This window comes from Aspergillus brasiliensis, assembly GCF_001889945.1.
Source record: "Aspergillus brasiliensis CBS 101740 unplaced genomic scaffold ASPBRscaffold_7, whole genome shotgun sequence".
Classification (NCBI taxonomy): domain Eukaryota; kingdom Fungi; phylum Ascomycota; class Eurotiomycetes; order Eurotiales; family Aspergillaceae; genus Aspergillus; species Aspergillus brasiliensis.
The window spans coordinates 1,732,097-1,757,963 of NW_027137448.1; the positions used below are offsets into that span (position 1 = coordinate 1,732,097).

Consider the following 25,867-nt stretch of genomic DNA (forward strand, 5'->3'; position numbering starts at 1 on the left):
GTTTTCCCTAAAGTAGTATACAGTAATATTTTGATAATGTGCAGGAGGTCTTCTGCTACTTACGATGGAGCCCTATGAAGCCGAAGTTAAGGGGGATGGTTGGATTAAGTTTAAAATGGTGAAACTGGTTCGTCAATCTATGCTGGCGTCTTATCTATTCTGCGACGATGGGATGTTACTCGATTGGGTATGGTGCGTGAGTTTGAGAATGAATCCATGTGTCGACACTAGAGGGATGGTGTACATCGTAATAAGTTTTGATTAGAATTCATCAATTATCTGCTCAAAATTAATATCTGGTCTCGTCTCGGAGCGTCGGCCGGCGAAATAGATTTTGGCACTGGATTATCGTCATTGCTTCGGCTCCACATGGATCATCAACTCAACCCCGGGCCATTCATTTCGATTTGGAGTTCTCGGGTGTAGAGGATCTACACTCCTTTTTCTGCCTGTTTGAAATAAATGTGAGAATATACATTCCAAAGCGTGCAGAAAATTTTTGTCCCCACTAGATCAGTGGGTTATCTTTTTAAAAGAAATCGAGTTTGGTATGCGCTTCGGTCCTTTGCAATTTCTCCCACAATGCGGAAGTGAGAACCTCGGCTGTCTTGGTCCAAAGATAATCGCACCCTTTTCCCCCTTTCAGGAACCGCCCTCCAGTTTCAGCTCCAGCATTTCTGGATCCATGGGATTCGAGGCTGCGATACTGGTCCTCCAATCATAGTCTGTCATGGCGATCTCCGAACGCTGGTTGGCACTTACCTACCTATTCAGGAACTCCGATGTTGCTACTTATAAGTCTCCGTACTTCCTTCGCCCCCCAGACACAGCTGGCGGGAGGCTGGCTGTGTGCGTGTGTGCGTACGAAATTAGCCTTCGATTCACTACACGGTCGACACACACACAATGGGGAAAGCGATAATGACTTACTCTATGTGTCCAAGGAACGTATAATAGGAATAATAATAATTATGATACAACTCCCGTAGTTGCTTCAAAATCCCGCATTTTCTTCGGAGCTGCTCCACATGGCCTCTCTCCTCCGTCCTCTCAGCCCCAAAACTTCAACCTTCGGCGGCCGTAACGATAAGAGAAGACGTAATGGTCTGTGTTTTCCATGGTTATCCCGAACGGTAGTTCTCTTGCAGCGATCCAACGTGGACCATTCAGGAGCAGAGAGTTGCCAGTGAGCCAAGCCATTTGTGCGCGACGGGCTCCACTGAGGGCCCCCAGCGATTGATATGCTCCCGGTGCCTGTCCCTCACAGATGAGATGCAAGTCCCTCTGTATGTCCTTGGTGAGTTATGTGCATACCACCCAGTAGTTCATTAGTTATACCGAGTACCACAGAACTTGGTAGTAGGAAACAGAAGCAGCTGCACCCAAGCATTGGCCCGTCCTATTAGCTAGCGACCTTGCTTTTTCTTTTCTTTTTTTGCCCTGCCCTGGCCAGGCAGGCAAGCGGATCCCAGAGATCCATGTAACACAGCTGATGCCGGGAGTTGCTGCGCGGCTGCGAGTGGTGGTTGGTGGGACGCACCTAACCATGCACACTTGCAGTAGTTCATGGTCGCGCCCGGGACTTTGGAGGTGGAGGGGGGGAAGGGAAAGGTTGTTGGTACCTGGGAACTGCGTCTGCCTACAAAAGAGTAGGTGAGCGGCAGTAGTATCCCGTCGCAGGAGGAGGATGTTCCACCGACTGGTTGTATTCCGGTTCCAATCTGGACAGAGCTGCACGTTTATTTGTTAATTTTCTTTTCTCTGGCTGCACATTGCTTTTGCCCTGCCTGCTTCTTTCGCCTCTCCCTTTTCCTGGCCATTTTCTTTGTTGACATGATCCACATGTAGTTGATATTCCAACCATACGTTTCTTTACTTTTCCTTATTCTATTTGAAAAAGATGTGGAATATCTGATCGACCTTTAAGAGAAGATTTCCACTAGGTAGAGAGGAAAGAATCATAGAAGCGATCGGGGTGGCTGTATAGTGCGTGTGCACAGGAGAGCGAAGGAGACGGAGTAGTAGACAGACAGACAGACAATGTAGTAGTAGTCTAATAGCAGTCGGACAATCCAGCAGATCACTGGCAGGGGGGAGACACACGGGGGGGTGCCGAAGCTGGTTTGGACTTTTGGCAGCCGTTTCGCTTTCCCCCCCTTCCCAGTCAAAGTGTCTACGCAACCATCCGTCTGCGTGGTGAGTCTAGTTCGAAAAATAAAAAATAACATATTATAAGATTTCAAGGCAGAAGAAATTCATAACCATTGAAGTCAAGCAAGAAATAGGTAACAATATAATAATAATAATCAGAAGTAAAATAGAAAAATAAAAAATAAAAATAAAGAAGGTTAGGGAGTCCTTTTTAAAAAATTAAGGAACCATAACTTAACTTTCTTCCCATTCCTACACAAAGAGACACCTGTCAAAGCATTCCTCCTTTTCCAGTTTGTCTCTCATTTTCCCTTTCCCACTTGGCCCCCTCACCTGTCTCGCTGCTCTCTTTCGCTCACTCGCTCGCTCTCCTCCCTCCTTCTTCTGGCTCCTCCACTAACCGACACTCCTTTTTTTTCTTGTCAATGCGTAGATCAACCTTTCAGATCGTCTCCTCTCTTCAGCATCTGCCTTTCTGCAATTCGTCCTACTATTCCCCCTCTTTGCATCTGCACCGACGCTTGAGTGCCCCAGCCATCCTGCCGTTCGCGTTCGCGACAGCGTCGCATTTCTAGACTTATGCGTTCTAGCTGCTGCTACTACTACCACTACCACCACTATTACTACTACTACTGCCTTCAATACCCGCCCGTGTTCTGCAACACCCCCCCCCCCTAATTGCTGAAAATTCCCCTCCTCCCTATTATTGATGTTCCTGGGAACTTCAGAACATCTAGGAATTGCATTTACTCCATGCTGTGACGACTCCGACGAATTGTGACGATTGATGAGTACAACCCTGCGATCTCTCAGCGACGATTCGACGAGATGCCTTTCTCCTCCTCCTCTTCTTCCTCCTCTTCCCCGCCCGAAGCCTCTACCACCCCGCTCGCCGACTACTTTTGGATCGCTGGTGTGGATGGAACTGAGGTCTTAGAAACCTATCGCAGATTAGGGGATGAATACCGTGCCAACAATGCCACTTCGCCAGGCCCCGCCGTCACCGATACCATCGAGGAAGATGCCGATGCCGAGGAGGATTCGCATCTGGACAGTCTCTCCCGTCCCATTTCCATGGCCGGGAACCGTGCCTCCTTTCAGCGCTTCTCCATGCGCTCGGTCGATCCCGAACCCAACGAGAATGGCACCCACAGCAACCGCAGCAGTATGACAATTAAAGGGGCCCCTTCTCCGCGCGGCTCCTCCTTCCTCGAAGACTTCGACTTTGACAAAGCGTTGTTCAAGTTTGCGTCGGAGAGGGAGTCGTTTCTGTCCGATCTCAATGTCAGCGCGGGCGCAATCACCCCCTCAACTCGTCCCAAGTCCAGATTACGCACCCAGAAGATCGTCTCCGAGGAGACCTCACAGCCCGCGGGCCTGCTGCGGTCTAGCATAGGTAGTGTGCGGCGGCACATGGCATTCCGCGATATGAACAGTATGAAGAGGCAACCCTCGATTGCTCGTCAAGGTAAGTAGAGATTCTGGTGGGGTTAAAAGACGGGGAGGCCGACAACAGGGATATGTCGAAACATAGATGGCTAATGACGGACAATTACAGCATCTATCCGTACCTCGCGACGTCTGAGCAATTACAATTCCGTAATACCTGTCCCGCAACCGCTCGAAATCTCCCCCACCATGCACCCCTTAAAGCGGAGGTTCGAGCCCGTCCTTCTCGACCGGTATCCGACCAAGGGCATGTCCGACGAACTGAAGCTGCGAGGAAACTTCCCGGATTATGTACCCATGTTTGCTTTCCCGAACGACATCAACATCGTGTCGTCGGATCAACGGCCACGGTCCACCTGGCACGGCTTCGTTATGACCACTGATAATGGCTCCCGCTTGCACGCCATCTGTCTCATCATCTGGATCCCACTCAACCAGCGAGCGGCCGAAGAACTGGAGAAGCGTTGCGAGGAGTGGCGGAAGGATAACATGACCGATGAAGAGAGGGAGCTGGCGGCGAGTCTTGGTGAGAGGCTGGCAAGTGAGCGAGCGAAACTCTCCAGGCTTCTCGCTCAGCTGCCCACAGTTCCTTCAGGGTCGGAGTCGCGAGAGCAGCTGGAAGATGAGATCAGTGCGGTGGAAGAGAAGATCACCTTGATGACCGATCTCTTGCGTCCAGTCCGTCACGGTGCCGCATCGAAGATCGAGGGGTTGACCGATGGTGATACGGGATTTTGGATTCCCCGTGCCTACGGTATCCTGGGCCGGGAGGAGAATATGACCAGCTTTTGGAAAGAATGGCTGAAGGCTGTCGTTGTTCCCATGACGGACGGCAGCATCCAGCGGGTTCCCCCAAGCTCCCCACGCATGGGCATCTGGCAACCCCTGGAGCGATATGTGATGAACCTGTGTACCGAGGCGTTTAGTCCCAACTCGTCCAAGACTCAGGTGGAGCTGGCAGTGCGCGAGTTGCGTCTTTTTGCTCGCAAGGAGGCTGCAAATGAGCTTCCAGGCTCTCGGAACACCGACCTCTATGCGCTATTCCGGGCCCTGTCATTACAAAACATCATGATCTTGTTCGAGTACGCTCTCACAGAGTCGCGCATTATCCTCTTGTCCTCCCACACCTCGATGCTGTACCTTGCGACCAAGGCCATCGTTGATCTGTTGTTCCCGCTGCAGTGGACCGGTGTGCTTATCCCTATCTTGCCCGCACGACTCATCCAAGCTCTGGAAGCCCCTTGTCCCTACATTGTAGGCATTGAGCGTCGGTACGAGAAGGTCGAGCTGCCATCTGATGACTTTGTATTGGTCGACCTGGATGCCGACCTGATCGAAAGCACGGTGCAACCCACCCCGCTCCCTCGTCATCAGCGCAGAAAGCTGCTGTCCTTGCTCCAGCTAGCTGCCCCTCATCACAGTCGGTGTGGGGTACCTACTGGGCCCCCGGCATATGCTGTGGAAACATACCCCTTCGATGCTTTCATGTCGGAGAATTCCTCTATTTTCTCGTCCAAGGCTCAATCGACCCAGTTGGCGAAATACGTCAGTCTCAACTCGAGCGCTTTCGGAGCTACTTCTGTAACTCCGAATACCCAGCCACCACTCATTTTCAATGCCTATCTGCATGCTCGCTATGAGCAGGCTGCTTCTAGGGGGTATTCGTCCAAAGGCCTAGACCGGCCGGGTACTGGCTCGACGCATAAGACGGGCTCTCCGCCCTCTCCCAGGGATATCTCGCCCACGTCAGGCCATTTCCCGTCGGTCTCTGGCTCCCGTGCTGATTCCGGTACTACCTTGCAGGCATCGCTGCGTGAGAAACGTTCCGGCCACTTTGATGCAGCATCTCGGCGTAGCTCGTCGTTTGGGATGGACATGCGCACCGGGGTGCCACGCCGGCCCAGTGCCCCCTTCCTCGGCCACGCACCCAATCTATCCGTGACTACGTTGAACACCGACTATAACCCGGGCTCCACCTACGCACCGTCGGTGTATGCACAGTCCACAGTCGCTGCGTCGACGATAGTGCCCCAGGCTTCCGCGCAGCCCATCCACAACGCAGAGGGTACCTGCTGGGTGGAGGGACATTGCTTACAAGTACAACCGTGGGACGACAAACTCACCTGTGCAATTTGTGATGACCAGGCGGAAGACAATATGTACAAGTGTACCGCCTGTAAGACAGTGGTGCACAACCGATGCGCCCTTCAGATATGCCTTGTGTGTCCAGCTGCTTTCCATCCCGAGCAAGTTCGCGCTGCGTTTGTTCGATGCTTCGCTAGCTTGTTTTACACATACAAGAAGTTCCTTCAGCCCGCCACGGGTGACAAAAAGAAAGCCGGATTGACATATAACTTCAATATGGAAGCCTTCATGAAGAGCTTGCCCGGGGAACACGCGGAATACATTGCTGTCCTGCAACAGACCCAAGGTAAGACACACGGCCGCTTACGCGCTGATGGTAGTTGTAGTTGCTGACGTGTCACTAGGCTTCAACGAGTTTATCAGCGAACGGGAGAGAATGAATCCCAAGTCTCGAGACCCCCGAATGGCCCTCTTCGATGAGATCATTCTGTCCAAGCGCAATCGGGGCCGATCTTCGATTTTCTCCGGTCGTAGTATGACCGATTTCCTATCTGACACGTCAAACCACCTTTGGAGGACCGCGAGTGCCACATCCTTTGGAGGCAGTAGTAGGGGCCAGAACAGCATGTCCGGGGACTATAGCCGGCTAGTCTCACGAGGTTTGTGGACCGTCCTTCCCCCATCTGTGTCTCGAGCTAACCAAAGAATCAAATGACAGCTCCGGCGAAGCTCGATAACAGTCTGATGAAGGAACCCCGCATGATCCATGGGGCGCCTCGGGTCTCGAAGACGGCAAATACTGCACGCAGAAAGCCGCTTCCCAAGCTCATGAACGGGCTCACCATATCACCCCCATAAGGGAGGGGACATCACATTGGTGGAGTGCACATTCCGAAAGATCGCCATTGGAAATGGCACGGCCCCGTGTGACACCAAACCGCCACGTATCTCATGTCGTCTCTCTTGGTCCGCGACTAATTGCTACTGCATGCGAGTAGAGACAACCATGTGGATACGTGCGGTGGGTTACCATTACCGAATATCACTTACGAGTGGCCCGCGACCGTGTTTGAAACACTCGTCGCACCGTGCCTCAGATCCCGGTGCAACATGACCCCTGGGTTACAGCATCTTGTCTGCAAGCCAGGCTTATTGCTTACTAAAAACAAACGTCTGACACTGGAGGCCGTGGATTGAAAGGCCTCGGGTGATCTATAGCTTCACGTGAACGGGGCCTACCCAACCGCTCATCGTGAAGCAGGATCGCTCAGGGTTTATTGAATACCATGACAGACCTCATTTTGCGACGAACATACTAATGATCGACTGGCATGCCAGTTCACACCTGGCTTTGCAGTCACGGAGTACATATATCATCATATGCATCATCCATGTACACATAACTACCACATACCTTCCCCCCCATACATATGTTGCGCTGAACCCATTTTGCCTGAACATGAACGAGCATCCACCGATGCTGGAACAGGTATGCATTTTCTTACCTGGTGTCATTATTTGAACTTTTCTGTCGTCAGTTCTTCTCGAGAGCATCTTAGTTTCTGTTTCTTTCCAATACCCCCTTTTGATTGGTTGGTATTTCTTTTTAATCTATTCGAGTGCCTTTTCTGGACTATTGGTGGATTCAGCCGTCATGTTACATAAGGTTTCTTCTGCACCAATTGATCCCTTGCCACCTGTGGTACACCGATATGCGTTGAAATTGATGAAGTAGAGCCGGGCGTCGGCCCTGGCGGTAAGGCTGATTGTCCTGGGCAGCTGGCCGGAGCATCCGGGGAGTAAGGTCAGCTACTACCGATGCACCAGGAAGGTGGAGATGGCGGCCAGTTTAAATTGAACGATGCAACGTCAATTGGCCTACGGGGTACGACGCCGGGCTACTCCCCCTGCCAGGAAGCTGCGGCAGGTGGGCATGTCCGAACCAACAAGAAGAGGTGTAGATAACGCTATGGAAGGGTTTTTCTATTTTCCTCGTATCAAGGGAGCTTGAGGGGGTGATGGGCTGGTGAGACGGATCATCCTGATAGACGCGACCGTGTCCAATGGATGAAGATCCTGGGATGCTTGGATGCTGCCTGGAACCGGGGGGGTGAGGAAACCGATCGACAGCGAGGCGATATTGTTTGATGTAAATGGACCGCTATTGAGAAGTTAATCTAATAGGCTTGCACACAAGACCCTGAACAGGAAGTAGAAGTGAAAAACAATGGAAGAGAACTTACAGAGTACAGTAGTATCTACTCCGTAGTAGTATCAGGACTCAGTATTGACTGTCGGAAGAATATGAACCATCAAAGGGGAGAGGACGAGTCCCGCCCGTGATTGGCGGAGAAATGGCCTCCGCCCCCCCCGGTAGGCGGAGTTGGGATTCCGGGGAAATTCCTCGTTTCTTTTCTCCATCGCCAATAATCCATGCCATCTTGACTTACTTAGTCTCCAGCTCCAATTCATTCTCCAAGTCTCTTTCGCTCTCTCGCTCTCCCTCATCTTTGATCTGCTGCTCCCTTTATCGGCTGAATTCCTTCTCATCTCTTCCCGAGCAGATGTCGTTCCTTCTCTCCAGATCTTCTCTTCATTGTCTCTTGCTTCCCCCCTCTCCCACGTTGTCTTGAAACTCTGTTGATCGGCGTGAAGCCCCTAACTCTCCTACTGGCATTTTGACTCCGACATTCCCGGCTATTAAACGCTAAGCCCCGACGCTGCTTCTCTTTCCGCCGGCTCTCCGTTCTTAGTAGTACTTGACTCTCCCTCCTTGTCTTGTCTGGGCTTGGGGTTGTCTATCGGTGTACTCGGCTCTTGGTGCAGATATCACCTTCCCGAGTTTGGTTGGGGTCCATCAATGCCACACTACAGTACATACATACTACATCTATAACCAACCGTCTTGACTTACCACTACTGCTGTTGCTGCTGCTGCTGCTGCTGCTACTTCCACTACCACATACTACTACGTCCGCTATTGATCCTGTTCCGTGATCTTCCCCTCTGTGATCGACGGGAGAGTGAACGTGACGTATTCTGCTTCAACATCTTACGGTCGCATCCAAGTATGAGAACGAGCAGTATACTGCGTATGCAATGAGATGATGCAGACAGCCCTTCATCAGCCCATGGGGATGACACTCTTGGCTGATGCCGCTACTTCGTCCCTCACGGCTCTCAAAGGCTCTACCACATCTACTGCTTTTTCTTCGCTAACCGTGCCGCCGGAACCTACACGGACGGTCGTCGCGGTTTACACGCCGGGGCAGGAGGCCATCGTTCAAGTGGTTGCGGATATTCTCGGTAAACCATGGACCACCGAAACCTCACTGTCTACGTTTGGCCGCGGCAGCAACGCCGTCGTCGTAGGGTTTCTTGCCACGGAAGATTCCATTCCAAGCTTGCAAGTGGATGACCAGACGGCTTGTATTCTGGTCAATACGCATTGTGTCGATGATGGGTCGTTTCCGGATGACGCACTCACTGAACGCTGCCATTATGAGTTCCTGTACTCTCTGCGGAGTCCCTTCTTTCGCCGCGACTTGACTCGCTTCTTGTCGCTGATTTTGGGCCAGACTCGGCCGCATGAGGACCTAAAAACCAAGAACCGGACCAACTTCATCTCCACGACGTTTCCGGATGTGCATGCGGCCCTGCCAAACCTTGACATCCTCTCCGTGGGGTCAGATGCCGTCGAAATACGCGTGGATCTGCTGGTTGATCCCGAACCACCCCAGGGAACAGAGGTGTCTGTGCCGAGCCTTCGCTACGTGGGGCAGCAGCTGATGTTGCTTCGGCAGCATACGGAGTTGCCCATCATCTTCACCACTCGGTGCACCAAGGAGAATGGCAAGTTTCCGATGGATGACCCGATGCTCTTCTACAAATATCTCCGACGGGCGATTCAGTGGGGAGTGGAGTACATTGATGTGGAGCTGTGGCTGCCCGAAGACATCCGGAGACGGCTGTCAGAGGTCAAGGGAAACAGCATCATCATGTCTGCGTTCCACGATTTCTCGGGGACGTGGAAGTGGACGTCTCCAGAGGCGCCGCGAATCTTTGCGGAAAGCGCCAAGTACGCGGACATTGTCAAGATGATTGCCATGGTGACTACGATCGAGGCCAACTACGAACTGGAGTACTTCCGGTCGACGATCAAGGGGACCTATGGATCCTACCCACTTCTCTCGGCGGTCAACATGGGCCAACTGGGGCAGCTCTCGCGTGCGCTCAACACGGTGTTTTCGCCCATCACCCATCCGCTGCTGCCGATGATTGCCGCGCCCGGCCAGCTGACCGCCGCCGAGATCAACGAGGCCCTCCACATCATGGGACAGCTGCCCAAGCGGGATCTGTACGCGATTGGGTCCTTCCGATCGACGCCGCAGTCGATGTTTATGGAGAAATGCTTCAATGAGCTCAGTCTGCCGCACACGCTGACCTCGATCGACCGGGGTCCCACGGGCTCGATCGAGCGGGTGATCACGCAGCCGAGCTTTGGGGGTGCGTCTGTTCACCCGCCGATCGCCAGTGGGACGAGCAGCATCCCGGCCATCAGCGAAGCGGCGCAAGCGATCGGGCTGGTGGATACGATTGTGGCCATGCGGGGCTCTGGGCGGCCCCAGCAGCAGCAGTTGATCGGGGAGAATGCGACGTGGAAGGGGATTCGGGCGACTTTGACGCGGGACTATGTGCCGTCGGCGTACCGGGGACGAACGGCCATCATCTTAGCGGGGAGCGAGAGTGAAGCGTCGGCGACGATCTTTGCGTTGCGTAGTCTGGGCGTGGGCGCGATCCACACGGTCGGGTTCCGGGCGCGCGGCCCGCTGGCGGAGGGACTGGAGCCGTTCACGTCGATCCAATCGGTGAAGATGGTGGAGCAGCCGTTTGTGATGGTGTCGGCGCTGCCGCCAGAGAAGTCGCTGCTGGTGCAGCCGTTGCTGCGGCACTACCGGACGAGTGGCCGCACGTCGCCGCCGTCCACTCGGGGAAAAGTGTACCTGGACTTGACCCGGGGGGAGCGCACGGGGGATCCGGTCGGGGTTGCAGTGTGGGCAGGTTGGACGGCGTATGGAATTGAAGATGTCGATGCATGGACAACGGTGGAGACGCTGCGATTGCTGGTGGGACAGAATGTGCCGTTTGATTTTGTACGTATGGCATCGGGGCGGGTGTTTTGATTAGTAGTATATTCTGATAGTATATGATATATATATTTATAGAATTGAAGCAAGCAGACTGATGAATGAACTGTATCCACTTGGAGGAGTAAGTAGTGCTAATGGTGTGATGAAAGCAATGTGATCATACAATAGTAGGCGATATTAGACCACTGTAAGCAATCACGGCAAATGAAAATTAATTAAACAGCAGTGCCGGGCCGGGGCATATGCCGGCTGAAGAATAGCTTCTCTTGCTAGACTGGAAAGGTCTGCCGGAGCATAGATTGCGATCGACAGATTCAACCTTCTCAAGGGATGCTCACCATATATTCTGGCATTATTATGAATAGTGATTGATGGTTCTGTAGTAATGCAACTGAAGTGCTGAATGGCGGACGAGAATCCGTGCTGGAAGCGGGAAAATCCCGAGGATATTTAACCGACAGAGTTGCTTCCTTTCCTTTCCTGCATGAATTTAACATTCAAGCCAGTCACAAGGAATACTAAGAATATCTAAGCAACTCTCAACTAAATCAGTAACTAACTACTTCCTCCTATTCAGTAAATAACTAATCAACTGCTACTAACAAACTGAGTCCCCCCCCCGCATTCGCAAGGTCTAACCAGATCCATCTTAGTCCACCGGCTTCTCCACGTTTGCTTCATTTGGCTTTAAATCCGGGGTCACTTCGCTTTTCTTCTTTTCCCTCACTTTCCCTTTCCCCTTCTCTCTTTCGCTCTCTCTCTCTTCTATGCTTCTGCTTCTTCCGTTCTCTCCTTTTCATCATCTATTCTCTTCCACCACAATCACTTCAACTACACCAACAACATCATCAACTCCCTCCTCTACACCCTCACCATCTTTCCATCTCTCCTATGCACAGGCAATGCCATGTCCCGCCCCCAGGTCAGCATCGACCGTCTCACTCCCCGTCGCGTTCATGCCGAACCCCGCGAGTCGATGAACTGCAAGTCTTGCAGGAAACGAAAGGTAACCATACTACCATCGTTCGTGAGATCTCCTATCTTTGATCTGACAATATGTTTGCCAGATCAAATGTAATCGTTTACGTCCCAGTTGCGAGGCCTGCAAGGTCTTCCAATGTGCATGCATCTATGGTCTGATTCCCTCTGCCTGTCACTCTTAACCCCGAACCTCTACTCATTTTGGTAGACGCCGTCCCTAAAAAGCGGGGACCCAAAACCGATGTCCTGGAGGCTCTGTTGAAGCGTGTCGACGGGCTGGAGAAACGTCTCCAGGAAGACTCGCCGATTTCCCCTACTTCGGCTACCTCCCCCGTCAAATCCATGGACCAGCAACTGCTACCATCCGCCTCGACGTCCTTCCAGTTCCCTCCGGCACCTCATGGCTTTCCCCCACCCCCGCAATCGCAGCCGCCGCAGCAACATCGGCTGCCGGATGCCATGCTGGATACCTACTTTGCCCGGCTACATGGGAAGCCCTATTGGATTCTGGATGAAACGGCGACCCGTCAACGGCATCAGCATGGGCAATTACCCGTGCATCTATCTATGTCGATTTATGCCCTAACTCTTAGGTAATCTTGTTCCATCCGCTGCAAAGGATCTGGCTGATGTCTATAGATATACTACGCCGAATCCACCGCAAGGGAGCTTGGAGTATGCGCGTCAGGCAAGACGCTTGGTCGATATTGACAACCCGTCTATCGAAGGGACCCAGTCTCTGTTGTTGCTCTGCCATACCTTTTTCGCCTACGGATGTGGTAAAACGGCCTACATGGTATTAGGTATGTGCGACCGCCAATCGACGGCTGACTGGTACTGACTGCCCAGCCAATGCGGTCTCCATGACACTGGCACTGGACTTGTATCGAGAAGCGCCCGCAGCGCTGCCCGCGGCAGAACGTGAGATGCGACGGCGCTTGTTTTGGACCGTCTACGTGATGGATCGCTTTCTTACCTGTGGCTCCAAGCGACCGTGCCTCATTGCCGACCATTCCATCGTCCTGCGTCTTCCGGGCACCGGGTCGGAGGCGGGCGAATGGTTTAACCCGGTTGGCCCTAATATTCACTACTCCCCGGACCGTCGCAAAGGCCCTGGTGGCCCGGCCCTCCTGGTTGACATCACGCGCATCCTGGGGGTCACTCATCGCTATCTCGCCGCAGGAGGCGTCAAAGGCGACTCACATTTCCCCTGGCACGCCCTCTCCAATCTATCCAAGATCCGCCAGGAACTCGATCTCTGGGCAGCCGGCACCCAGGATTTGTTTGCATCGATCGAGACGCTGTTCGGTCATCCGGAGAGCACGTTACTGCTCCTGAGCAAGCTCATCTATCACCTTGTGCACTGTCTGCTCTATCGACCCTTCCTCCCCATCGACCTGGTCGAGCTGCGCGGCACCGGACAGCACCAGTCGTGGCAGATCGAGGCGACCACGCTCTGTTTCTCACATGCCAACGCCATCGCCGAGCTGGTGGAACTGGCCCGACACGCGCCACGCATCGAGTGGCCCGCCCTGGTGGCATACTGCGTGTGCACGGCCGGCACCGTACACGTACACGGAGTGCACTACCACGGGCGCGAGGGGGAGGTTTTTGCGTCGAGCGCCGACTTTCTCGCGCGCGAGATGCACCAGCTGTCGTGGCTGCGGCAGTACTGGGCGGGGGTGCAGCACCAGCGGGAGATGCTGCAAAGCATTTCAGGGTGCCATGCCGAACTGGTACGAACGATGGCAGCGCGACCAGTGCGGTTTGCTCCGGTGTTCCATCTCGAGGATTTCCTGGACCGGTATCCGGGGCTGGCTGTGGATGGGGCGCATTTGCGATTAGTGGACGGAGACGAGCCGTAAGTCCTTACTCCAGTATTTTCTGACTTGCAATGCTGACTAGTGTAGATTACCACTGGACCGACCCGATTTCTCCAACAGACTCATGTACCCGCCGGCATCGACCCTACCCTCCCAAGGCCGAGGATCCATCAGCTTCCAGCCGTCGCCGACATGGCCGCAGCCCGAGCTCGCCCTGCCAGAGGGCAGTCTAGGCTTCTCACCAGGGGTGAGCAACTCTCCTGCAGCGTTCCTCTCCGACCCATTCGCGGCACCGACACCGCCAGCGCAGCCCCAGTATGCGACGTTTCCGTTCGAAGCCACGCCGGGCGGACCAGCCCTGACGCCGGACGCCCCGTCCCAGGGCAGCTCTAGCGCCACCGCAACAGGCACAGCAGCAGGAGGAGCAGCAACCGGCGAAGGTGAAAAAGACCCGTTTCTGAGCCTGCTGGAGCAGCTGGCCGAAAACGAGCATTCGCAGGGCGGACCCAGCGAGCTGGACTTTTTCCTGGGAGAGGGGCTTGATATGGTGATGCCTGAGGTGGAGGTGGAGAATCCTTAAGAAGCGAATAATGAGCCCGAATCTGAGGCTTCGGGAAGACGAGTGAACATTGGAGTGATGATAGGAGCGATGATACCCTGTACATTATAATCACATACCAGCATCGTATATACAAAAGTAGCATGGTATATATATATCTAGTTAGGCCACGATCACATGACATGACATCATGACACACACACTCCCTCCATCTAACTTTTCAGTAACATACTCCGTATACAGTTCACATGGCAACAATATCGATCACCAACTTGAAACAAACACTTCAAATACACCATGGATTCAAATACAAAGTGGTAGCGAAGTGAAAGAGAAGGGAGAGAGAGAGAGATGGACCACAAAATCGACACTCTCGCCACCCTCCACAACTGGACCCAAGGCGCCCCATCCCTCTATCCTTTCACGGGCATCATCCAACTCTACCTGGCAGAGGAGATCTCCGTGGCGACAGCAGTGGGAGAAATCAGTGGGTTTATCGGGGGGAAGAAAGAAGGCGTTGGTATGTACCCTTATCATATATCATATGAAATATATGACATGTGCTGATGATATGCTACAGATGAATGTGTCCATGACTTATGGGGGAGTATTCTGCATGCGGGGAGATGTTTACCTTCCCACACCACTAGTATTATCCCTACTGGGATATTATCAGCTACGCCTGATACCAATGTCATCAAATCAAATGGAAATGCCAAAGTGAGAGGCATAAAGATGAAGAAGAAGAAGAGAGATAGACTGACCATCGACACCGACATCTCATCCCGACAAACACCTACCCCGCCACAGAAGAAACTCATCGCGTTGATGCATGCGATTAAGGATATGCCGGATGTGTATGTGCATATTCGTACTCGTCCGCAGTCACGATATTCTTACTCTTCTTCGTCGCAGTTGTATTCCGGAGGGAGGGGGGATAGGTATCATTCTTGTAGTGGTGATATTGCTGAGAAGAATGAGGATGAGAATGAGGATGCGAATGTGAATGTGAATGTGGATGTGGATGATCCTGCAAAACCCGAAGGAAATGGACAAGGGGATGAAGGCGGAGAAAGCACCGAAGAAGAAGAACTCTACCATCCTTCTTTGGGTCTTTATCTTGATGGGACGGTGGGTGAATCGCATTATATTCGACATTTACATGATTCGACTTCTACTCCTGTTCCACATCCTCCGATTCCCCCTCCTCGTTCGTCTTCGTCGGGACTAGGGAAGGGACACATCACCACCACCACACCCCAAACTCAAACCCAGGAAGACACCAACAGACCCAACCCCCCAAAAATCCAATCCTCAGCATCCGAATCTACCATCCGGCCCACAAAAATCAAATGCCTAGTGTGGGCCTACTTACCACATTTCAGAGATGTGGTGGAATCAGTATTTACTGATTTTGGAGATCTTCTCGGATTAAATGGGGATTTCTTTCCCCTTTTACAACAACAACAACATCCCCCTCCTTCAACACAAAAAATCCACACAAAAGACCAGAAGATGGTAATATACCAAGCATGGATAAATTTCATTACCTTCCTTGCATTTCTTGCCAAGGAGGGGGTATTATATTCCCCTCGTGACATTAACACTGGTTACAAGTATGGTTTTGATGAGTATGATTGGGGCCTTGATGATCTCCATAATGATCACGATGGTGACGATGGTGATGGAATCGGATCATGGATCGATGATCTTGCGATTTGTTTTCTTCGGTTACTTAATACCCGCCATCCCCATCATCAACATCTGAAGGATCTTGAAGCTGCTGAGAAGAAGAGTGAAGAGCAAGAGCAAGACAATCTGGAAAGAAACACCACGATATGCACAGCAACTACCTTCGCCCTTCTCTACGGGGACCATCTCTGGCGAAGACGGGGTGATCCGACGCCTCTAGATTCTTCTTCCCCTCCTCATAACCAAGAAGTACAAGAAAAAAAGAAAGAAAAAGGAAAAGAGAAGGAGAAGGAGAAGGAAAAGGAGTATGATAACTGTATAGTAGCAGGTCTCACCCTCGATGAATTCGAGTCAGGGTCTGTATCTACCTCTACTTCTACATCTGCAGTTGCGTCTGCAGCTGCGTCTGGGGCGAATTCTCCATCTTTATCAGTGTCAGCATCAATACCACCACAGGATAATGCAGCTGGAGCTGAAGATGAAGATGAAGGTGAAAGTAGTGGGAAGGGAAGGAGGTTCATCACGAGAAAGACATGGGAGTCGTGGATTCGACGATTCAATCATCTTGCTGGGGATTTGAGGGAGGGATCAACTTTGGGATTATGGGATGAGACGAGGGAGGGCGCTTGGTTGGCTGGCGAGGAGTTGAGGAGGGTTTATACTGCTCATTATCATGGTGGTAGTAATAGTGATGGTACTAGTAATGGTGTTGGCGATGGGTGATTTATAGGCGGTATCTCTATATAGTAGTGCTACTTTGTATATAGGTCATAGGTCATAATTTGAGTGGATCTTACTCTGCATAGTAGTATAATCTATTAACAGAATGTAATAATGTATTGGGTGAACGGAATATGTTCCTCGTGTATGTAGTATGTATGTATGTATGTATGTATGTATGTATACTCTACGATAGGTTTATGAAAACTTCACTCCCTTGCTCGGATCCCACTGCCCCCCGAACCGTATCCCCATCTCCGGTGACCAAATCCCCGGCGTCATTGGTGGCCGCGCATTTGCCCGCGTCGGCTGCGGTGCCGCCATGGGCTCTGGTCTGGGTGCTGCTTGCGGGGCAGCATTATACGATGGTTGGATCTGCTGCGCCGGAGGGGCATTATAAGCAGGCTGCTGTGGTTGTGGCTGCGGCTGCGGCTGCAGTTGTGGCTGTCGCGAGATATTCAACGATGCCATGGCAGCAGCACTCGAAATGTCCCTATACCAGTTAGCCAGGCTCGTACTCCAGTATCAGTCGTATAGCTTACCCCTCTAGCTGGCTGGCTTCCATGCGCCGCTTATGCACAAACGCCTTGCTGTCGTCGCGGAACCGTCCGACGATCTTGGCCAAATCATTGTAGAACTTCCGTCCCACTTCAATGTTCGACAAAATCTCCTTGTACTTCAGATAGCCGTTCTCCAGCTCCTGCAATGCCCGCTCGCGCTCCTTGGTCGATGCGTCGCCGGTATGTGCCCGTGTAAACGCCCGGTTGGCTTCTTGAACCCGTGTCGCAATCTCATCCTGGTCTTGCTGCTCCCGCATGACCATGTCCAGGTCTGTGTCATACAAGTGCAGCTGCTCCTCGAAGAGATCCTCAAACTGGCTGGCCTGGATCGCCTGCATGGGGAACTCGCGCTCTAACCGTGCCGTCTCTTTGATAAGTGCTTGGCCTACTCCTGTTAGCTCGTCCTTACCACATTTGCAACTCACTCACTGATGTCGTCTGCCCGCGCCTTGTCCTTCAGGGCTTGTGCTTGCCGTTTGCGCCGGCTCTCCAGGCGGCTCACCTCGCTCATACATCCCCGGAGTCGGCTCACTTCGCGCTCGACCTCCGGCGGCAGAGCAGCCCACCGGCTACTAGGGACGTACATCTCCAGATCACGGTTCGTGCCTGTCAACACCCGGAACACTGCCGCGGAGTCTTTCAGCTTCTGCTCAACCAGGTTATCGCTGCTCTGGGCCGACGTAAAGTATCCCTCGATTTCGCGCGATGTCGTGTACAACTTCGGTGCTGCCTCCTCTGACGACGCCCGAGACCAGCGGTCGGTTCCGTACTTCCGCCGCGACGCATCGTCCTCGGCTTTTTCAGCCGCCAGAAGCTCCACACCCTCGTTGTATACAGCCCTGTCGTTGGCCTTGACCTTCGCCGTGTCTTCGAGCGACTTGCGTAACCGGTTCAGCCCGTCCTGTTGGCGCATCTCTTCTGCATGCGATACCAGTGTCGGAGGGAGTCCAAGCGGCTTCTCCAGAGCCTGCAATGATCCCGGGAGGTTCAACGATGACAAAAGACTAACTGGTTAGCCCTGCGTAGCACTAGAATGGGTCAACTTACTCTCTCAGTTTATCCGTCATATTCTCCAGCTCTCCAATGATGTTCTCATTGATCAGTCGATCCCGACGATCTGAGTAGATACTAGCGGCAATGTGCACTGCATACGGCACCAGCTTAGAGAACAGCGGCTGTCCCAGAGGCCCGTTCTCGCCCAGCATGGAAATAGCATCGGTCACCTGGGACGGCGCCTTCGCAGCAACCATAGACGCCCGGTCGATCAGCTTGAGCTCCGACTTGGGCGGCACCGGATTGAGGTAGATAATATCATTATCCTTCTCAGCACGCTTCAGATCCTCGGTCACCCGGCTCTTCAACCCCTGAAGATCACCCAGCACCGTCCGGTTAATCCAGCGCGACTCTTTCAACGCTTCATTAACGCATGCCTCGCTGTCCCTCAGACGAGCGACCTCCTCACCGTACTTGCGCTTTTCCAAGCAATCCAGAGACTGCCGGTACTGCGCAGCAGCAGCAAAGTGATGATGTTTAGCCGTCATATGGTGAATCCATTCAGGACTGATAGCATTCGACTTGACCGCATGATCTCCCGCCTCTGCATAAAAGTCCGAGACCTTGGCCGCCAACCGAGCAATCGAAGCATCCTTCAGCCCGTCCTTGACAGCCTTCTGCCAGAAGCATTCCTGAGCCTGCGCCAAAAGCAACTGCTCCAAGCTCTGCAGTGTCATATCATCCATATCCTCGGGAGGTGACGTCCGCAGATCGGGGAGAATATCCGACCGCAGGTGAGTCAGAACCCCAGCCGCCTGGCAGAAGTAATTGCAAGCCTGCTTGAGGCCATCGGACGTCGTGCGGTTCACGGAGAACGCCAGCTGCGAGTACAGCGCGGCCAGGTTGAAGATGACGTTCGCGAGCTCGAAGCGGATATTATTCTGCGAAACTGAGAACGGTCAGCCACCCATCCCCACCCAATGCACGATATCACCTACTCGGTCTAGAAGTATTGAATCCAAACGCAGGATACCATGGAAATTCCACCCCAACCTACACACGTTAACCTTGTGCCTAATGTATCGTGTCGACCTCACTCACATCCACCGGAAACTTCCCACCCAGCCATTTCAGCTGCGCCGCATAGGTGACTAGTCGACTGACTCCGCTCACATGAGGCTCCTGAACATTGATCGCTTCGTTTCTCAGTCGTTCGATGATCAATAGATCCTCGGCGAACATGTCCGGACGTTGGTCATATTTGGAGGAGATGTACTGCGTGATCGCATTCGACAGCGAGACGGAGTGCGACCGCCGAAACGGGACCTGGAGGATATTACTGGTGGGGATTAGCAAGGTTCATCATGTAAACTGTATCAGTAGCACGTACGACGCCATCGTGTCAGTCGAGAGAGCACATAGACATGCAGCCAGATTGTCCGGAAGTTTTGTTGACGGAAAAGCCCAACCCCACCCGGGCAACGCATGACGTTGTTGATGCCTCAGGCAGAAGGTGTATGTTACACGTCCTAAGAACTAACTATGCTACAATATACACCCTCTGTTTCTACGCCTCTACTGCAGCGATGTACATAATCAATTTGTATTTGCTGGCTAGTTCATGTACTATTTACTTCCAGACCATGAACAATATCCTTCCTATCCACCCAATGTCCAACCCATATTCCTGTTTTAAATCATCCAGCTGATTCTGCTGCAAGTGTATTCAATAATCCGGCTGATTCTACTGCAAATGTATTCAATAATCCAGCTGATTCTGCCGTAGATGTATCCAACCATCCAGCTGATCCTGCAGTAGACGTATTCAACATCCAGCTGATTCTGCTGTAGATGTATTCAATCATCCAGCTGATTCTGCCGTAGATCTATTCAACCACCCAGCTGATTCTGCTGTAGATGTATTTAATCATCCAGGTCATCAATTCTTCTGTTGATGTATTCATAGATACTCAGAAGAATCATATTGTTAATCGCGGTACGCAGCATAATGATCGACAGACCCTTGTAGATGCTGGACTTAGCCATAGCCGACGCCGCCTCTCCGACTTCTTTGGACTTGCCAAGCAGCACGCTCTGAGCACGAGTCTTGCGGGTATCGAGCGGATAGGTCTATTTCGTTAGCTCATTCCACCTCCAGTCTCATTAGGCGTTCCACTTACACAGAACCAAGGCAGAGTGCTGCACATCGCACCAGCAATCATAGGAGCTCCAAAGGGCCCTTTGCTCGTACCCATTTCCTTTTCGGCAACCTGCTTGATAGTCTCGTACACGGCGAAGTACAGGCCGGTGCCAATGGTGTCGCGCATCGCATGCAGATGGAATCCAGTGTACAATCCGCGGAAGCCGTATTTCTGAATAATCTGTCTGAACGCCTCGGTGGTACTGAGACGTGGCATGTTGCGCAGAGAAGGGTCATTGGGCGCGTTAAGAGAGGCCTGGGAGCGGTGGGACATTAGAACCGAGGTCTGAACGACGTTCTTCGCAAGCTCAAAAGGACCTGTTCTCGTTAGTACGACTTCTGAGTATGGGTATCAACCGTGTCTTACAGGCAACCGGCGAGCTAACGAGTCCGGCAAAAAGACCAGCAGCGGTAAAGGTGAACACTGTCGCTACGGTGGGGCTGCTGCCTTTCTGTTCGTAGATTGCCAAAGGCGACTCTCCGGTCATTCTCTCAACGAAATCAGAGACGCGGTTCTTTGCGAACGCATAAGTAGAAAAGTTCATCACCCTGACCGCCGTAACGCTCGCTAGAGGTGGCAGGGCGCCTGGATTCAACATCTGCATTAATCATCTGTTGCAAGAATCCCGGGCGATGTCGACCTACCAGCCACGTATCCACGGGGTCCCTCAGTACGCCAAAGATAGCGAACACACTGGGCTACATTCTGAAAGTTGTGCCTGTCAAAGTCAGTGGAGCTGAAGTTAGTAGCAATCAGGGGTTCTACTTACGTCTGCATACGCGTTTTGACGTTTTCAAGGGGAGTCTGCACGCAGGCCAGTTAGTCCTCTTGCTTCGGATAGTTGACGCGTAACACTCACCACGGCGAGCGTGGCAAAGACAGTGGAAGTCGCCGAGGCCACCTGAGTCTTGTAGCTCTTAAGTAGCTTGTTGCGGGTTCTTTCGTCCATCTTCCACGTATTTTGCGCGGATCGGGCTAAGGGAGGTTGAGGGGGGGAAGGAGAGAAGGGTGCATGTTCAGAGTGTTTGTCAAGAGTCATTCCTGGAGGTATCCCATCTGTGGCAGATGAAAGTGCTCCCGTGTTGATCGCTTAGTCGTCGTTGCCGGCGGAGACCGTGAGGGTCAGTGAAGGTCGACCGTGAGAAGCAGGCTGGGGAACCCTATGGAACGCAAAGCGGTCTCTCAACGTGCGAGCAGACCGTTCAGCGTCCCACAATTGTCCATGAAGCAGGCCTCAGCAAGCCTGGCGATAGCAGAGTCTTTGTACACAACAAGGGAGCGTGAAATCTTGGTTTATATAGAGAGTGATCGTGCAAGTTCGAGCAACCGAGGCAGTGACAGCACGCAGCTGCACAAGCAATATAGTCAGGCTTCACGCACTCGACCTGGCCGTGATGGTATGAACAAATGCCTTGTTCCAGGTGCAAGAGCGTGCAGACAATCCTCTCTTCCACACCCAGGCACTATTTCGAGACAAAGACGTCGTCTGAGCTATCTGGACAGGACGCACAGATCGTTAGCCATTTGGGTTCTTTCCATCCGCACCAACCCCGCCATCACTGCGGAACCACAATATTTCTTGTTCCCAGTTACCTCCGTCCGAGCAACATCACGAACCAAGGCTGGATGACTTACCTCCAGAAGACGAACTCGACTGTCGGGAGTGGAAGAAAGGTCAATGAAGCGGGGACAATGGGCCGTGCGGGCGAGGAATCCAGAGTCGAAATGCAAGAAAAGAGGGAGGAGGGAGCGGCGGAGATCATCACGATGGACTGCCGACTTGGTTTAGGTCCTTATTGGGAGAAAGTTAAGTTTACTAGTTAAGTTAGTGACCTCCAGCTTGTCTGCTTTCTTCTGACTAAGGCAGGGAATCTCCCCAAGAATCAGGCCAACAAACGAGGCATGTGGACTGTGCTTCTGGATCGGGTTTAGTGTCAGCCGAGCTGTGACGTCGTCGTGAAGGCATCCAGTGCGACAACCGAGTATTTTGATACGCTTAGTACGACTTGACCGACAGAGAGGACTCGCCGGCTGTCTCTGACTGAAGGCAAGCGCGCCTATTACTCGCAATCGATGAGAATGTTCTCCTCTACGAGACATGGTACAATATACATTTCAAACCCATTTGCGCAACCTCAACTCTGACAAGTGCTCCGGGATGTGTGACTTGTTCCGTATTGGTTCTTTTGTTGCCGAGAATCCACCCTCGAGCCTCGAATTGGGGAGCTAAACCCAAAGAGGGAGGCGTAGCAAGGAAGCTTGCGTCGGACTAAGCCAGTCCGGCGGTTGGAGGTACCCGCTCTGGGGCCACTCACCAGGCGGATGGTCACGGATTGACAACTCCCTCATGGCCACGCTTGCTGGATGGGCGGCAGTCATTGGCTCCTCCCCGGCGGACGGGCAGATGGACGAGGAGGGCGGGCTGCGTCTGGAACTGGATATGGCTGTGGAAGCCAGGTACATCTCTCTGCTCACCTCCAATCATGGCATTCCGCAGCTCTCCTCTCCAGCATTGAGTGTCGGGCCAGCTAGACCGGGGCATGTCTTGCTTGACACTAATAGAAGCAGTTGGTAACATCAATGCTACGAGTGGCCAGAGACGGTTCTGAGGGGTATACTACTAGTACTGCACAGTTACAGTCGCAAGGCATTTCACATGCAAAGCGGGCGGGATAAGTCATTTTCCTATGATGGACGTATCTATTCCTACTATGTGGCATCCTCCTGTTGCTCTTAATCTAGTTCCGGAAATCCTCAGTGGCAGAGAATCAAGCTCCAACATGTGGCCAAAGGAACACTGACATACCGCGGTACGAGCGCACTAACATTCCCCAGTCATCTCTGGGAAAGATAAGGACGATGATGTACAACCATGGTCTTGCGTGCCAGTGCCACCCGTTCTGAGAATGGTGTCGTAATATTGCCAGAACTGGCATGACCTGGTTCCAGTTAGATTGTTCTCGATCGATTATTGTATCAAAGCCATTGGCTCATCGAGTGATAAACCGCGTCCTGCTGATGCGTTTCCAGCGTTGAGTGGACTAACCTTGGGTTCCATTGTTGGTCGAAACTTATTGTTGAGCCACGGGAGGCCGTCCCCGGGATGGCTGATATGCATGGATCAGGATTCGGTCGATCTCAGCATCTCATCAATACCCCACATATGGCGGTAGCTACCGTATTGGCCATACATTGTAGTACACAGCATTTCTTTCGTGGTGAATCAGCAGGCAGTTCGTGGACATCAAGTTAGTTGTCAGGGATGTGTGGGTGCCCAGTGCATGTCGGGTTGTCAGTATATACTTTGATGTTGTGCAGTACTACGAGTCCGCCATAGAGCCCGCCAGGAAAACAGCGCTACTTCTTCTTGCAAGGGGAGAAATATTTCACGATAATAATATTTCCTCACACTCAGGACTTGTCTGGCAGCCTGTCAGCTCATCTCAGCCTTTGACATCCTCGGAATGGACATCGTTGGTGGTTTGACTCGGCTCGGACACTTCACGTGGGGTCGACTGGATGATGAACATCTGGCGGTGTCCACCATCTCCAACCCAAAACTGGAGAGTAGGTAGATACTGTGCTACTTGAAGAAATGTTGGTCAGGAGCTATCATCCATATTGCATAAGAGCACAATGCAGTCGTTGTGCATGAACAACTGGGGTCAGCTTATCCTCGGGACCTCGGTCGGTACGGTTCCCCGCAGGGGCCTCTCCGCATTCAACAGTCTTCAGTTTATCTCCGCTGCTATCCCCATGTGCTTCAGGGGTTATTTTAACGTTGCACCCGTACTCTAGTCTTATACTCACTAACTCACTGACAAAACATACATTGACGAATCTTTCTGCAAACTTGCAGCATCTCTCACGACCAACTTAACGAACAGTCACGAACAATTACGAAACTCACTATGGGGAAGAAGCCATCAGGTCCGGCCTACGTCCTTGGCGTGGGAATGACCAAGTTCATTAAACCACGAGGCAAGGTCGATTACCACGAGCTTGGATTTGAAGCTGGTGTCAAGGCCATGCTAGATGCTCACATCAACTACGACGACGTCGAGCAAGGTGTCGCCTGCTACGTCTACGGTGACAGCACTTGCGGTCAGCGCGTGTTCTATCAGTTCGGTCTGACCCAGATCCCCATCTACAATGTCAACAACAACTGCTCCACCGGCTCCACCGGGCTGGCCATGGCCCGGACCATGGTCTCTCATGGAGCTGCCGATTGTGTTCTGGTCGTTGGTTTCGAGAAAATGAGCCCTGGAAGTCTGCAGTCGGTCTATAACGATCGTGCCAACCCCACGGGCTTGTTCGGTACCATGATGGCGGAAACCAGAGGAGTCACCAATGCTCCTGGCGCTGCACAAATGTTTGGCAATGCTGGGCGTGAATATATGGAGAAGTAAGTCGAGACCTACGCCGTCCGTGTAGATGTACTAACAAGGACTAGATACGGTGCCAAAACGGAAGACTTTGCCGAGATTGCCCGGATCAACCACGAGCACTCGAAGCGCAACCCATATTCTCAATTCCAAGATGAATACACACTCGAGCAGATTCTCAAGGCACCCAAGATCCATGAACCTCTCACTAAGCTGCAGTGTTGCCCGACCTCGGATGGAGCTGCTGCCGCCGTCATTGTTTCCCAGGCGTTCCTCGATGCGCGCCCGCATCTCAAGGATCAGGCCGTGCTCATCGCTGGCCAGCAGCTCGCTACGGACAACAGCACGCTCTACAACCGCAGTTCCATCGACTTGATGGGCTTCGGTATGTCCCGCGGAGCATGTCGCGCCGCGACCGCAGAAGCGGGCGTCAACGTGAAGGACATCAAGGTGTGCGAGCTGCACGACTGCTTCTCCGCCAACGAAATGATCACCATCGATGCTCTAGAGCTTTCCGAGCCCGGAAAGGCCCACGAGATGGTCCGCAAGGGAGACATCACCTACGGAGGCAAGATGGTGATCAACCCCTCGGGCGGGCTCATCTCCAAGGGTCACCCGCTGGGCGCCACGGGTCTGGCGCAATGCGCAGAGCTGGTCTGGCATTTGCGCGGCTGGGCTAACAACCGCCTGATCAAGGGAACGGATGCTGCACTTCAGCACAACTTGGGCTTGGGCGGTGCGGTTGTGGTGACGGTATACAAGCGCGCAGATGGCAAGGTTGCCACACCCGTGCCATCCGATGTCGTTGCTAAGATTTCCGGGCTTGGCTATAACCCGGCCGTGGAAGCCAAGGGCTTCACGGCGGAGCAGGCCAAGTCCGTGCAGAGCAAGAACCACAGCGACTCATGGGCATTGGGCGATACGCAGGAGAGGGTTCTAGCGCGTTTCTAAGGGCGTAGCTCGCTCTGAGAATGATACATGAATAGTAATGCAGTTTCTATATTCCATTTAGTTACCAATTCCCCATCACCCACATAGCATACAATGCAATACCCAGATCCTCCACTTGCTGTAGCAAACCTTCCCAAAACAGCAGCCAAGCACTACGGTATACGAAC

At 52.6% G+C, this 25,867-nt stretch overlaps 9 protein-coding genes across 9 annotated transcripts; 6 read left to right on the forward strand and 3 right to left on the reverse strand.

Moving 5' to 3' along the window:
• Nucleotides 1-1,160: 1,160 nt before the first annotated feature.
• On the reverse strand, nt 1,161-2,036 carry ASPBRDRAFT_612959 (uncharacterized protein). Its single transcript, XM_067628296.1, has 2 exons — nt 1,788-2,036; nt 1,161-1,731 (listed from the first exon to the last, which is right to left on the reverse strand). Exons 1-2 carry the CDS (start codon nt 1,842-1,844, stop codon nt 1,333-1,335), a joined length of 456 nt encoding a protein of 151 aa, XP_067478675.1. The 5' UTR covers nt 1,845-2,036; the 3' UTR covers nt 1,161-1,332.
• A 943-nt stretch (nt 2,037-2,979) lies between these two features.
• ASPBRDRAFT_126976 (dDENN domain protein) lies at nt 2,980-6,543 on the forward strand (the record flags this gene model as incomplete). Its single annotated transcript, XM_067617925.1, has 4 exons — nt 2,980-3,619; nt 3,710-6,031; nt 6,090-6,344; nt 6,404-6,543. The coding sequence occupies 4 exons, from the start codon at nt 2,980-2,982 to the stop codon at nt 6,541-6,543; spliced, it is 3,357 nt and encodes a 1,118-aa protein (XP_067478676.1).
• Nucleotides 6,544-8,789: 2,246 nt separating this feature from the next.
• ASPBRDRAFT_127352 (uncharacterized protein) lies at nt 8,790-10,868 on the forward strand (the record flags this gene model as incomplete). Its single annotated transcript, XM_067617964.1, has 1 exon — nt 8,790-10,868. One exon carries the CDS (start codon nt 8,790-8,792, stop codon nt 10,866-10,868), a length of 2,079 nt encoding a protein of 692 aa, XP_067478677.1.
• Nucleotides 10,869-11,347: 479 nt separating this feature from the next.
• ASPBRDRAFT_179840 (transcription factor domain-containing protein) lies at nt 11,348-14,404 on the forward strand. The gene is made up of 6 exons (XM_067619910.1): nt 11,348-11,841; nt 11,903-11,969; nt 12,025-12,409; nt 12,456-12,619; nt 12,666-13,677; nt 13,727-14,404. Exons 1-6 carry the CDS (start codon nt 11,743-11,745, stop codon nt 14,217-14,219), a joined length of 2,220 nt encoding a protein of 739 aa, XP_067478678.1. The 5' UTR covers nt 11,348-11,742; the 3' UTR covers nt 14,220-14,404.
• A 35-nt stretch (nt 14,405-14,439) lies between these two features.
• Nucleotides 14,440-16,625, forward strand: ASPBRDRAFT_75991 (uncharacterized protein). Its single transcript, XM_067629301.1, has 2 exons — nt 14,440-14,718; nt 14,779-16,625. The coding sequence occupies exons 1-2, from the start codon at nt 14,550-14,552 to the stop codon at nt 16,611-16,613; spliced, it is 2,004 nt and encodes a 667-aa protein (XP_067478679.1). The 5' UTR covers nt 14,440-14,549; the 3' UTR covers nt 16,614-16,625.
• A 77-nt stretch (nt 16,626-16,702) lies between these two features.
• Nucleotides 16,703-19,599, reverse strand: ASPBRDRAFT_44372 (putative pH signal transduction protein PalA). The gene is made up of 7 exons (XM_067625181.1): nt 19,554-19,599; nt 19,265-19,502; nt 19,162-19,216; nt 18,218-19,112; nt 17,600-18,174; nt 17,153-17,555; nt 16,703-17,103 (listed from the first exon to the last, which is right to left on the reverse strand). Exons 1-7 carry the CDS (start codon nt 19,559-19,561, stop codon nt 16,809-16,811), a joined length of 2,469 nt encoding a protein of 822 aa, XP_067478680.1. The 5' UTR covers nt 19,562-19,599; the 3' UTR covers nt 16,703-16,808.
• A 487-nt stretch (nt 19,600-20,086) lies between these two features.
• On the reverse strand, nt 20,087-21,403 carry ASPBRDRAFT_56033 (putative mitochondrial carrier protein; the record flags this gene model as incomplete). Its single annotated transcript, XM_067627474.1, has 6 exons — nt 20,087-20,293; nt 20,344-20,681; nt 20,731-20,949; nt 21,009-21,082; nt 21,134-21,168; nt 21,224-21,403. The coding sequence occupies 6 exons, from the start codon at nt 21,401-21,403 to the stop codon at nt 20,087-20,089; spliced, it is 1,053 nt and encodes a 350-aa protein (XP_067478681.1).
• Nucleotides 21,404-21,587: 184 nt separating this feature from the next.
• ASPBRDRAFT_613215 (uncharacterized protein) lies at nt 21,588-22,493 on the forward strand. Its single transcript, XM_067628297.1, has 2 exons — nt 21,588-22,183; nt 22,232-22,493. Exons 1-2 carry the CDS (start codon nt 21,772-21,774, stop codon nt 22,294-22,296), a joined length of 477 nt encoding a protein of 158 aa, XP_067478682.1. The 5' UTR covers nt 21,588-21,771; the 3' UTR covers nt 22,297-22,493.
• Nucleotides 22,494-24,275: 1,782 nt separating this feature from the next.
• Nucleotides 24,276-25,700, forward strand: ASPBRDRAFT_31128 (putative sterol carrier protein; the record flags this gene model as incomplete). Its single annotated transcript, XM_067622865.1, has 2 exons — nt 24,276-24,769; nt 24,818-25,700. The coding sequence occupies 2 exons, from the start codon at nt 24,276-24,278 to the stop codon at nt 25,698-25,700; spliced, it is 1,377 nt and encodes a 458-aa protein (XP_067478683.1).
• Nucleotides 25,701-25,867: the final 167 nt, after the last annotated feature.